The sequence below is a fragment of the Panthera tigris genome, chromosome A2 (genome assembly GCF_018350195.1).
Source record: "Panthera tigris isolate Pti1 chromosome A2, P.tigris_Pti1_mat1.1, whole genome shotgun sequence".
NCBI lineage: Eukaryota > Metazoa > Chordata > Mammalia > Carnivora > Felidae > Panthera > Panthera tigris.
This window is the reverse complement of record NC_056661.1, coordinates 155686141-155699280: the sequence shown is the minus strand read 5'-3', so window position 1 is coordinate 155699280 and position 13140 is coordinate 155686141. Positions and strand designations below refer to the sequence as shown.

General features: G+C 43.4%; 1 protein-coding gene across 1 annotated transcript; it reads right to left on the bottom strand.

The window, feature by feature from the left end:
- Positions 1-403: 403 nt before the first annotated feature.
- TMEM139 (transmembrane protein 139) lies at positions 404-1780 on the bottom strand. Its single transcript, XM_007090844.2, has 2 exons — positions 1301-1780; positions 404-1080 (listed from the first exon to the last, which is right to left on the bottom strand). Exons 1-2 carry the CDS (start codon positions 1624-1626, stop codon positions 690-692), a joined length of 717 nt encoding a protein of 238 aa, XP_007090906.1. The 5' UTR covers positions 1627-1780; the 3' UTR covers positions 404-689.
- Between the last annotated feature and the right edge of the window lie 11360 nt (positions 1781-13140).

The following is a 13140-nucleotide window of genomic DNA, read 5'->3' as shown; positions in this document are numbered from 1 at the left end:
AATTGCCCCTTACCTGGAGCAGGGGCTATCACGGGTTTGATTAGCTTTGCTCATCTAGGAGAGAGGGCACACTCCTGGTCACAATCAGCCCACACTGCCCGCAGACACAACTGGTCCACCGCTCTGTCCCTAGGAAGGCTCCCACCTGTCTTCAGCAGTTGCTTAAGATAGACATTGAGAGATTTGTGGATGACCTTGTATTGAAAATACAGTAGGCTTTGGGATCAGAAGAGTAAACATTTTTATGCTATTTACTAGCAGTGTGCCCCTGTGCAAATTATCAAACTCCTCTGACCCTTGGGATCCTTATTTTTCAAATGAGGGCAGTAATACCTCACAAGGCTGGGAAAGTCTTCTTGTGCTAACAGAGATGAAGCACCCAGAACAGAAGCAACATAGCTGTCACTCAGATGTTTCTTTTCTTCCTTCTCCAGATTCTCTGGGTCACTCCTCTCATACTCATCTAACTCTGGAAATATCGGATATGGGGTAGGTCACTGAATGTTACTCGAAGACTCCAACAGTGCTATGTACATCTCAGCTGGGAGAGGCTTAGGATAGCCTGACTCCCCTCTGTGTTAAGTTCCCCACGTGGAAACAGAGTTCCTGATACGTGGCAGGCACTGGGAAATGTTGGTCAAATGAATGAATGAGTCTGGCGCAGAGAGGATATATCCTGGCATAGTCTTTTAGGGGGGTGTCCGGTTGTTTTCAAAGAAAACATCATCAGGTTGACCAAAGCTGACATCATAGTCAGGGGGTGGGGTAAGAGGCTCCAGTTTGGGGGGCATCCCCAAGATCTGCAGATCAGGAGCAGTGGACACAGCTCGGGGTCCCCGAAGCCGAAGGCTGATTGGAGCTCTTCCAGGGTTTCCTGAGGTCATAGATCCCTCTGAGCCCACTCGCCTTTCCAGTCTAGCTCTTTCGGGCCCTTCTGGATGGCCAGGCTGTCCTTCCTCAAGTACTGGGGGGATTACAACACTGCTGTAGGGGGGTGGTTGACCCAGCTCTTGGGGGCGGCACTGTGATTCCAACACCACAGCCTCTTCGTAGGTTGGCACCTCAAAGGCTTCGTTGTCGCTGAGGGAGGAGAAATAAAATCACTGGTGGCCTCCTGTGTGGAGTCCTTTTCCGCTTTACTGTCTTCTATTGGCAAAAGAACCTTCCACTAACCCCACCCCCCACCCCCTCATTGATACTAGTAACAGGGAAGCAGAGCTATATGCCTGAGAGACTAGAGGGACACCAGGAAAAAGGGGCCATCGTGTATTCCTAGAATTCTGCCCGCCCCTTAACTCACCGTGCATTGCTTGAGGCCCCCGAATTCTCGGTCTGCATTGATCGGAACCCCCATTCCAGAATACAGGCCAGGAGGCAGGCAAACAAGAAGAAGCCACCCAAGGTGAGAAAGAAATAAGCAACAGGGGCGATGTCTGGCTGTATGCCCAGCAAAGCCAGCCCCAGGAGGAAGGAGGCGCAGCACAGGAAGAGAAGCGGCTTCTCCAGTCTCCCCCAAAACTGTCTTGGCACCATGGCCCCTCCCCAGGCTCCTGCAAAAAGACACACAGGTATTGTGTCTAAACTAGCAACTGGCGTCCCGGCCAGGTCAGATTCCGCAGTAACCATATCAGACAACTTTGGGTCTCAGGTTCTTCAGTCTCCAATCAAACAAATGGCCAAAATATAGGACCTTCAGGGTTCCCTTCAGCTTTGTAATTCTCTCTAGGATCAATCAGAGTGCCAGGGTATCAGTGCGTGTGGAGTAGCCAGGAAATAAACCCAGGATCTTTCATGCAACTTACTGTGTAATGGCCCTGCCTTCCTTCCTTCTTCCTTCTTCCTTGCAGTGTCTCTTCCAGCTGTATCTTTCTACACCATCCAAGACCCAGTCCTGGCTGGCCCTGCCTGGGGCTTTGGTGCTCACCAGCATCTGTGGAATCCAGGTAATGAGGCAAACCCTGCCTTTTCTCTATAATTGCTCTGCACTGGACCTCCACCCTACCTCCCCGTCTCCCCACTTAGACCCTGTTGGGGAGAGAAGTTGGGAAGGAGCACCATTACCCTGTCTCACTCCATCTTCCCATTTCCTCTACTCAGCCCGTGCTCTGGTTGGATGGAGAAAATGTACATGGACCCGACAAAGCCACAGGGACACAACTATATGAGAGGGCCTCTTACAAAGGCCTCCATCTATTGGAGGCCCAGATGGAGCCCGGATAACTGGAGGCCCAGATAACTCCTGATCTCTCTATACTCCGCACCTGCCAGGGTACCCCATCCTCTATGGGCCTTAACTCCGTAAGCTCAGATTTCAAACTTCCTGTCTGAAGTTACCACAAGGACTGGGAGGCTGGTGGGGAGAAGCAGCAACACCTGGTTAGCAGCACCCCAAAACCAACCCATCAGGAATTCCCTGAACTCTGCTATCAAGAAGCCAAAGACTCTAGGTAGGGCCCAGACCCCCTTCTTTAACCCTAACTCCAATCCCCCTTCTTGAACCCAACCCCCCCCTACCCTTCTCACCGGTCTTAGAAGTTCCTCTCTCACCTGTCTGGAACGACTCCGCAGAAAGTAGGTTGTAGCCAAGCCGGAGGAGGCGGGGGTGGAGCCCACTGGCTCCACCCACTTTTCTGTTCCAATCCCTCAGTTCCTGGCGTAGGCTTCCTCCTCTTTCTGCTTCCACTTGACCTGCTATTGCCCCACCTTGATTTTTTTTTTTTCTTTTTTGGTTTTTACTCCACCCACCCCGTACCCGTGCGTTAATGAGAGTGCTCCTGTCACCCCCACCCCCACCTCAGTGATCTTTGTACTTAGGACCAGAGTTATATTCAGTTTCCACCTCTGCTCAAAGCACGCTGTATTCTGAATAGTTTGTCTTATATTTAGGTAATGTATTTAATGCCTAGGAGCGGAGGCCACAATTTATTTAATCTCTCTAGATCACATAGTGCTTTGCATGGTTTGCTGTGGGCATGGGATGGCGTGTCCTGCTTCAGCTGCTGCCAAAGTACCGTTTCTGTGAACTTGTTTTCTGCAGGCCTGTAAGACATTTTGGTGTATGCTTCTTGGCCCACTTGACTCTTGATTCTTCAAAAGCCACATCCAGGGTGATGCCTACTGTGGAGGCTGCCTCCACAGTGTATCTAGAGCATTCCTTCCTACCCCTGTTTAAGCCTTTAGCTGTTTATTTAGTAATTTTCTGTTTACATACCTTTCTTCCACTGTAAGCTTTTCTTTAAAAATTTTTAAGTTTATTTATTTATTTTGAGAGAGGCAGAGACAGCACAAGTAGGGGAGGAGAAGAGAGAGAGGGAGAGAGAGAGAATCCCAAGCAGGCTGTCAGCGCAGAGCCCAAGGCTAGGCTTGAATTCACGAAACCTCAAGATCATCACCTGAGGCAAAACCAAGGGTCTGACGCTTAACCAACTGAGCCACCCAGGTGCTCCCACTGTGAGCTTTTCAAAGTGAGTGATTAGTTTCAATACTTTCTGAATCCCTGCAACTGACATTGGTTTCTGACACATGTTAGGTGCTCACTAAACAAAGTCGAATGCTCTCATTAGAAGGCTACCATTTTGCCTGGCCTCACCACCCATTGGAGATCCAGGACCCACTCTTTTTTGTTGTTGTTGTTGATGCTTATTTATTTTTGAGAGAGACAGAGCATGAGCAGGGAAAGGGGAGAGAGAGGGGGGGGACACAGAATCTGAAGCAGGCTCCAGGCTCTGAGCTGTCAGCACAGAGTCCAATGCATGGTTCATACTCACAAGCCGTGAGTGAGATCATGACCTGAGCCAAAGTTGGACACTTAACTGACTGAGCCACCCAGGAGCCCCAAGGACCCAGTCTTTTAAGGGGAACCCTGACAATAAGTCAAGGTGAGGCAGGTGTTGGGAGGTGTAGAGAGGATGGAGGCACACTTTTTTCTTGAGAAACAGAGCAGGACAGAGGAGGCTGGGTTCCGGGCCTTTGGACAAACTGAAAGAAGTAGGAGATAGTGGGGCACAAATCTAATCCCACGGACAGTTGTGGGGCATAGCCAGGACTGCTGCATCAGAGGATGTATGAAGTGTATGTATGTGTGTGTGAGAGTGAGAGAGAGAGGGAGAGAGGAGGGAAGAAGGATGAAGATGAGGACGAGGGGCCTGGAGTGGAGTGCAGGTGTGTACAATGGTGGGCTATCAATGATGACTCTCCCACAGATAGAGGGAGGGAGAAGATGTAATGGGAAGGCTGTGCTAGTCTAAATGAGCTGTGTCTCTACAGGAAGTGGGAATGGAGAGTGGGAGGGGGGGAGCTGGTTGTTTTGTTTACACCAATTTCCATACTGTTGGTCCCATAAAAGGAAAGTATGTGATCAGAAGGATTTGCATCTGCAGTTAATATATTAATAGAAGGAAATTGGCCAAGAGTCATTGGTATGTGTGATAAGTAAGAGGGCTTTGTTAAGGAGTGAGTCCCTGGACAGGGACATGGCAGGGAGCGTAGGCTGAGAGGCAAGAGAGTCAAAGGGGGAGACTGAATGTCTACAGTTCAGGCTTTTACAGGCTTTGCAGTTGGGAGAATGAGATCTTTGTGCATGAGGCTCTTGGTTACCAGAAGGAGCCTACACTAGAGAGGCTTGCTAGTTAAAAACCGGGTCCACGTCAGAAAGGCTGGATTGTTGGCTGGCTGGCTGGCTGGGCCTTTCAATGTATTCTCTGTTACGTTAATCTACATTAAGTAGATTTCCTAAAAATTCTACTTCTTAAATATAAAATCTTGCAAAAATATTTAAAGACTATAAAGAAAAAACACCCACTATCTCATTATTCTAACATGGCCATTTAAAATTTCTACACATTTCTTCTAGTCTGTCCACACACTGGTTGAAATTAGAGTGTATTCATAATTTTGTATCTTTAAAAAATACTAAACATTATATCATGTATATACTTCACCTTTTGGTACAGTCTTTGTTGTGGTAATTTTTAACAGCCACATAATACTGAATGGATGTACCATAATTTAGCATACCTTTATGTTGTGTTACTTGGTAACAATGAGTTTATTTTCTTATTTTTTATTTATTTTTTTTGGTTGTTGTTGTTGATCATCAACTGCTTTAAGAGACAGAAAGGAGATTAATGATTGCCAGGAGCTGAGAGAGAGAGGAATGGGGAGTAACTCCTAACGGATTTCTTCTGAGGGTAATGAAAAGCTTTTAAAATTAGTGTTGCTTGCACAACTCTGCGAATATACTAAAAAAAGACCCACTGAATTTTACACTTCAAAAGGGTGAATTATGCTTCTATAAATCTGTTTTAAAAATGATGCTACAATGGGGCTCCTGGTTGGTTTAGTCAGTTGAGTGTCTAACTCGTGATTTCAGCTCAGGTCATGATCTCAGCGTTCGTGAGTTCAAGCCCCACGTTGGGCTCTGTGCTGACAGCTTGAAGCCTGCTTGGGATTCTCTTTCTGCCCCTCCCCTACTTGCTTGCATGTGCATGCGTACTCTCTCTCAGAATTAAAAAAAAAAAAATGCTACAATGAACATCTTCTTACATATAGTTTTACCTTCTTTTTGGATTATTTACTCCGGTTCAATCTAAGAAATGTCATCAAGACAACGTGAAAGAAAGCTTTTGTTGCCTTGAATACGTATGGCCAAACTTCTTTCCAAAGGTTTTACTTTTCCTCTTTTCCTTCACCAACTTAGTATGAGTGCTAAGGATACTATTAGTCATTTTGTTTTCTACTTGCCTGCCTCTGCAAATCATCTTGTGAGCAGTTGGATTACCGCTCTAGGCTGGCCCACTGTGCCATTTTGGGGGACGATGGTGAAGAGAAGTGGGAGGTGAGGGAAGGAGGGAGAAGCAGAGATAACTGACAGACTTCCTGTGAACGATAATGGATGTCTACCTGCCCTGTGCTTCTCTGTGTCTCCATATACTTGTGATTTGGTGTTTCTGAATGTGGGTCTGTGTTATACTTATAGCCAACATGTGTGGAGTGTTTTTTGTGTACTACTCACTATGCTGGATGCTTTATACAAATTAATTTAAAATATAGTGTAATAAGAGGTAGTTATAATTATTATATTCATTTTATAGGTGAGGTCAGAAACTTGAGGAAAATATATAGCTAATCAAGGGTGGGGTCAAGATTTGAACCCATAGTCCCAGTGCAGAAACCTGGCTCTTAACTGCCATGTCATGACTATAAACACTGTTTTTTGGCCACCTTAATAATGATAATTTAACAAAACACTTATGATATTCTTTTTTTTTTAAGTTTATTTATTTATTTTGAGAGAGAGAGAGTGTACAAGTGAGCAGGGGAGGGGCAGAGAGAGAGGGAGAGAGAAAATCCCAAGCAAGCTCCATGCTGACATGGAGCCTGACATGGGGCTCAATCCCATGAACTGTGAGATCATGACATGAGCCGAAACCATGAATTGGACACTTAACTGACTGAGACACCAGGCGCCCCCATACTTATGACATTCTGAGATCATTACTCTGGGGTTTCCATGGAGGAGTGGTTAGATGCTATTTTCCTCATTGTTTGGCATCTTAAGAAAAGGCTGACCTTCTGACAGCAAAGGCAGCAAAAGAGATTATGAGAAGATTAAGTAAGGTTATCAACATATAAGGCGAGAATGGAAATTAAGATTTCAGGCTCTGTAGCAGTATATGTTTATCTTTTAGGAGCTAATTAAGAGTGATTACAAAAGATAAGGCTCTTACCTGAATAGCTCTAGAAGCCCAATGTGCGGGTGACTTTTTTTTAAAGGGTGTAGGTGGGAATGTGTATGTGTAGAAACAATTTGGTCCGATCTCATTTGATCCTTAATAACAGTCATGTAGGTAAGTCTGATTATCATTTTCATGTTACAGAGGAGGAAACCAGCTCAGAGAAAGTACATGATTTATTTAGTTAGAATCAAACTCAGAATCTTGACCTTCTAATTCAGTTGAAAGTGTTTTTCTCTGTTAGCTGCCTTACCCACCGCTCTTTCAAATGTGTAGGGAAGGGGATAAATGATTTAATGTGAATTGTATCAGCATCATTGATATTTCTTGAATGGAAATGCTTCCGATAAATCATAAATTCTCAAGTATGTAAGGATAAATACACGTTATCACTCAGCAACTAGTTGTAATACCACACAAAGCTCACTGGCAATGTGATGAGTGAATATGAGGTTCAGGCTGTCCCTCTAGCTCAGATGTTCAGCACTAAGTCACAAAAGTGATTCTCAAATTTGAGAAGTTGAGTGTAATTGTTGCCCAGTACAAATAATACATTGTGTTTATAAAAGGTGTCTGTAGATAGTGGCAAAAATGTCCCACATGAATATGTCCCTAAATAAGAGAAGACAAGAAGGTATCGTGGTTGCGGTTAAGCACATATTTTTGGAGATGGCCCGACCAGGTTTCAAATCTCATTTCTACCAATTACTAACTGTTTGACCTTTGATAAGCTATTTAACCTTTTTTCATGCATAAAAGTAACTAGAGTTAAATATTAGTTAACTTGTTTTCTTTTTAAATAAGATTGGTCTACAGTAAAATGCACAAATTTTCAGTGGGCAATTCCATAAGTTTTGATAAAGACTTATACTTGTGTAACCCAAATTCCAATCAAGATACAAAACACTACTATCATCCAAAGTTCCCTGCAAGCCCCCTTCAGTCAACCCCATAGGCAACCACTGTTTTGCTTTTTTTTCCCATCTACTATATTCTTAAAAATGGTTTGTTTTATGGAACAACAATTTATTGAACCATAAACATTTAATTATCTGATAACCAGCTGGTTTGTTTCCAGGATTTTGCAATTCATATATTTCTTCTTTTTTTTTAATTTTATTTTAAGTAGGCTCCACATGCAATGTGTCTCAAGACCTGAGATCAAGTCACATGCTCTATCAAGACTGAGCCAGCCAGTTGCCCTCATATATTCCTATACGTGTTTTTATTCATATGTGTGATTCAGAAAAAATCCTGAAAGTGAAGTTTCTAATAGATACCACCATGTGCTCTCGAAAGGAGTTGCAAATATTCATACTCCTACTCACATTGCAGGGTTACCTATTGGCCCACACCCTGATCAACAGTGAGTTATCAAACTTGGGTTCAATAAATTTTTACTGTTCACTTGCTACACAGGACACTCCAAGGCATATTCAGTAGATCTAACAGGAATATCACTCTCAAAGAGCTTACTGTCCCTAAGGGGAAAGGCGTGTACATGACTAACCGTAGGGTAGGATACAAAGAGACAAGGTACAAAGTGCTGCTGAGAGCAGAAACTTGGTGCTGACAAAGGTGGGGATCAGGAATACATCACGGATATAAAGGGGGTTTGTTTACACTCCTTTTTTAAAAAAAATGTTTATTATCTTGAGAGAGAGAGAGAGAGAGAGAGAGAGGGTGTGTGTGTGTGCGCACATGTGTGCACTTGTGAGCAGGGGAGGGGCAGAGAGAGAGGGAGAGAGTCCCAAGGAGGCTCCACACTGTCGGAGCAGAGCCCAACTCTGGGATTGATCCTGAGAACTGTGAGATCATGACCTGAGCCTAAATCAAGAGTCTGATGCTTAACCGCTGAGCCACCCAGGTGCCCCTACACTCTCTTTATGTCCATCTCATCATTATGCGTGGAGTAGACAATAAATGCTTGTATCATTTGTTGGTAGTAAATATTTACTGATTTAGTGATTCATGATCTTTGGATCCCTTGATCCTCCCTCAATTGTCTCCCCCTCTTTTCCAGTCTTTTTTGGTCTGGCATCAGCTAGCGCCAGCCATACCCTTGAACATGGGCTTGGCGGAAGAGGGAATTAGTCTGATCCAAGCCAGGGGTTTCAGTTTTCCCGTTTGTGAACACATTGAAGGAACTCTCTGGGATTAAGGTCACGGGATGAGTGAGGAACAGCATCCAGTTGGCCTCCCTGCCGCCAATTCCCTGGGGTACAAGTGGCTACTTCTTTCTGCTTTCACTTCTGCTTATACCTGGGAATCGTAGTCAAATGAAGGACTAGGCTTCCTCTGAGAAGGAGAATGATAAATAATGGGCCCCAAGTCCCTGTCTTCCAGTGGGACTCCTACTTTCTCCGTGCACTTACCCGGCAGCATCATTTTCTGGAATCCCTGTTCACCTTTTCTACTTCGAGACTTCCCCCATCTCCTCTGTGACCTTGTTATCTCCTTCTTTTGCCACCTCCCATCTCTTTTTCCCTTCTCTCACTTTCTCCTCTTTTCTTTGGTCCATTTGTTTGGTAAGAATTTACTCAGCATGTATCATGTGCTCACAGGAACAGCTACATACAGTACATAGTTTGTTGGGTCCAGTGCAAACTGAAAATGCAGGGCCGCTTGCTCCAAATTGTGAAGGATTGCAAGACAGTGCTGGCAGAGCATCAAACCAGTCATGGGCCCTGTGTGAGTGCACAGGATGCAAGTCCTTGAGGCTGACCTTGTGTGCACAGTACTATGGGGATATGTGAAAATGTGTAATATCACAGAATTTAAATTTCAGTACATTTTTTTAAGTTTATTTATTTACTTTGAGAGAGAGAGAGAAAGAAAGAGAGACCTTGCAAGCAGGGGAGGGGCAGAGAGAGAGAGAGGGAGAGAGGAAGAATCCCAAGCATGCTGTCCTATGCTGTCAGCATGGAGCCTGATGTGGGGCTCAATCTCGTGAACCGTGAGATCATGACCTGAGCCAAACCCAAGAATTGGATGCTTAACTGACTGAGCCACCCAGGCACCTCCCCCGCTTTTTTAAAGTAATTTCTACACCCTATGTGGGGCTTGAACTGATGGCCCTGAGATCAAGAGTCATAAGCTCCACTGACTGAGCCAGCCAGGTGCCCCTCAGTACACTTTCAAGACATTATTATGGAAATAATCCCAACACACATAAATGAGGAAAGAATAGTATAATGAACTCTTCATGTACCCATCACTCAGCTCCAATAATCGTCTCATCTATTTTTTCCACCTCCCCCACTTTTTTCATTTGGGGGGGAGGGGCAAAAGGATAGAGAGAGAGAGAGGGAGGGAGGGAGGGAGAGAGGGAGAATCTTAAGCAGGCTCCACACTTGCACTGAGTCTAACACTGGGGCTTGATCCCACAACCCTGGGATCATGACCTGAGCAGAAATCAAGAGCTGGATGCTCAACCAGCTGAACCACCCAGGCGCCCCACCTCCCCAACTTTTTAAAAGGCAGCACGTCACCTCTACCCTAAATGTTTCAGAATGCAATTCCAATTGATGAGAACTTACTCGTGCCTGCCACCCTGCCATTATCACACTTAATTCCTTAGTATCACCTAATATCCAGTCTCTGTTACTTTCCCTCAGTTGTCTTAAAATGTACATTCTTTTAAAATATACTATTAAGAACAATATTGACATTTCAAAAACAGTCAATCCAGTTAGAAAATGGGCAAAAGGCACGAACAGATATTTCACTGGAGAGGATGTACAGATGGCAAAGCATACACAAAAAGATGTTCATGAGCCCTTAGGGAAATGCAGATTAAAATTACAGTGAGCTATCACTACACATCTATCAGAATGGCTAAAATAAAAAATAGCAGTAACACCAAATGCTGGTGAGGATGCCGAGAAACTGGATCACTCGTGCATTTCTAGTGGCATGGCCACTTAGGAAAAGTATAGCAGTTTCTTATAAAACTAAACATGCACTTATTATATGACTCAGCAACTGTACTCCTGGGCATTTACCCCAGAAAAACAAAAATTTGTGTGCACACAAAAACCTGTACAAGAATATTCATACCAGGTCTATTTGTAATAGCCCCAAACTGGAAACAACCTAAGTGTCCTTCAACAGGTTAAACAAATTGGCACATCCATACCCGAACTACTACTCAGCAATAAAAAGAACCAGAGACACGCAACACCTTGTGTGGATCTGAAGGGAATATGCTGAGTGAAAATAAGCCAATCTGATTCCATTTATATAGCACTCTTGAAGTGACAAAACTATACGAAGAACAGATTGGTCATTGGTAGGGCTTAGAGAAGTGGGGAGGGCAGGTGGCCCTAGCTATAAAAGGGGGAGCATGAGGATCCCTTATGCTCAAAATATTTCATATCTTGTGATGGTGGTCACGTACACAATAAAATAATACAGAACTAAATATACACAAATGAGTGCACGAAAAACCGATGAAATCTGAATAGGGTTGATGGATCGCGTCAATGTCAATGTTCTGTTTGTGTCACTATACTATAGCTGTGCAAGATGTTACCATTGGGGAAACTGGATGAAGGGTATATTGAATCACTGACTTATGGTTGACATTCATGTGTTAAAAAATACAAACATTTCTGGGTACACACAAAAAAACCAGAGAGTACAAATGGAAATGAAAAAGGGGAGACTCTTCACTTGATAGCTTGCTGGTTTTTTTTTTGTTTTACCACATGAATGTGATACTTTTTGTTGTTTGTTAACACTTGTGTTTCGAGTCTGTCAAAAAATACCATTCTAGAAGTTCTACCTAAGTTTGTTTTAGAAGTATAATGTTATTTTGGTAAGCCTGGAATTTGAACTCCAGTGCAAGATAGTGGTTCAGTATTCTAAGTATTGACATAACTATGAATTTTATATTACACTACAACTATTGATCAGAAGGGGAGGAGAGGAAGGAACTAAGTATGAAGCTTTTTGGATTAGAAGAGTGTTCCTTTATTTTAAAAATACAGCTGCGGGGCGCCTGGGTGGCGCAGTCGGTTAAGCGTCTGACTTCAGCCAGGTCACGATCTCGCGGTCCGTGAGTTCGAGCCCCGCGTCAGGCTCTGGGCTGATGGCTCGGAGCCTGGAGCCTGTTTCCGATTCTGTGTCTCCCTCTCTCTCTGCCCCTCCCCCGTTCATGCTCTGTCTCTCTCTGTCTCAAAAATAAATAAACGTTTAAAAAAAAAAAATAAATAAATAAAAATACAGCTGCATTTGGGGGCTTTCCCCTTTCTCACTGTGATGGTTAATTTCATGTGTCAGCTTGACTGAGCTAAGGGATGCCCGGAGAGCTGATAAAACAATACTTCTGGGTGTGCCTGTGAGGGTGCTTCTAGAAGAGATTAGCATTTGAATCGGTAGACTGAGTAAGAGTAAAGGTGGCCCTCACCAGTGTGGGTGGGCATCATCCAGTTTATTGAGGGCCTGAATGGCACAAAAAAGCAAAGGGCAAACTTGTTCTTTCTGTTTGAACTGAGACATGCATGTTCTGTTGCCCTCAGACACAGGTGCTGCTGGTTCTCAGGCTTTGGATTCTGGATTGGAACTGCACCACCAGCCCGCTTTCCCAGGCCTCCAGCTTGCAGATGGCAGATCGTGGAACTTCTTAGCCTCCAGTCATGTAAGCCAACCCCTGATAATAGATCTCTTTTATATACATGGGTAAATACACTCTTGTTTCTGTGGGTTTTTTTTTTTTATGTTTTTAAAAATTTTATTATTTTTTTAAATTTACATCCAAGTTAGTTAGCATATAATGCAACAATGATTTCAGGGGTAGTACTGTTTCTGTTTCTCTGGAGAACCCTAATACACTTGTTTCGGATTCTATTTGGCAGAAGTTCAGACATTATAATCCAGAGCGTGTTTGTAAGGTTTAGTCTAGAAATTGTCTCATTTCTCCAGAGAAGATTACATTTACTATTGGATTAGGAAAATAGGATGTTAGACTCTTTGAAGGAAGACTGGGCAGACCTGGGAAATGCCTGCCCGTCTACAGTAAGAGATTAGTTCACATTAGCCTGGGATAAAATTTGGGATTAAGTTAAGCAACTGATAATGTTTCAAAAACAATGGGAAGGATGCACAATTGTAGCCAAATGTGAATCCAGAAGTTCTTGTATTTTTTCATTAAATATATACATTTTTGTTTGCCAGAAAAGATGATCATTTCAAAAAGTCTACAAATGAAATGGAAACATCTTGGCATATTTTATTCCAGGATTAATAAATTGATTTCCTCTGTAATATTTTTTTATAAGTCAACATGTAATTGAGATCATAGCATGTAGTTTAATCTTTTTTTCCAATTAATAATATATCCCAAGAATTTCCAGCATTAAAATTCTTTACAAGTGTAATTTTTGATAGTTATGAAACATTACAT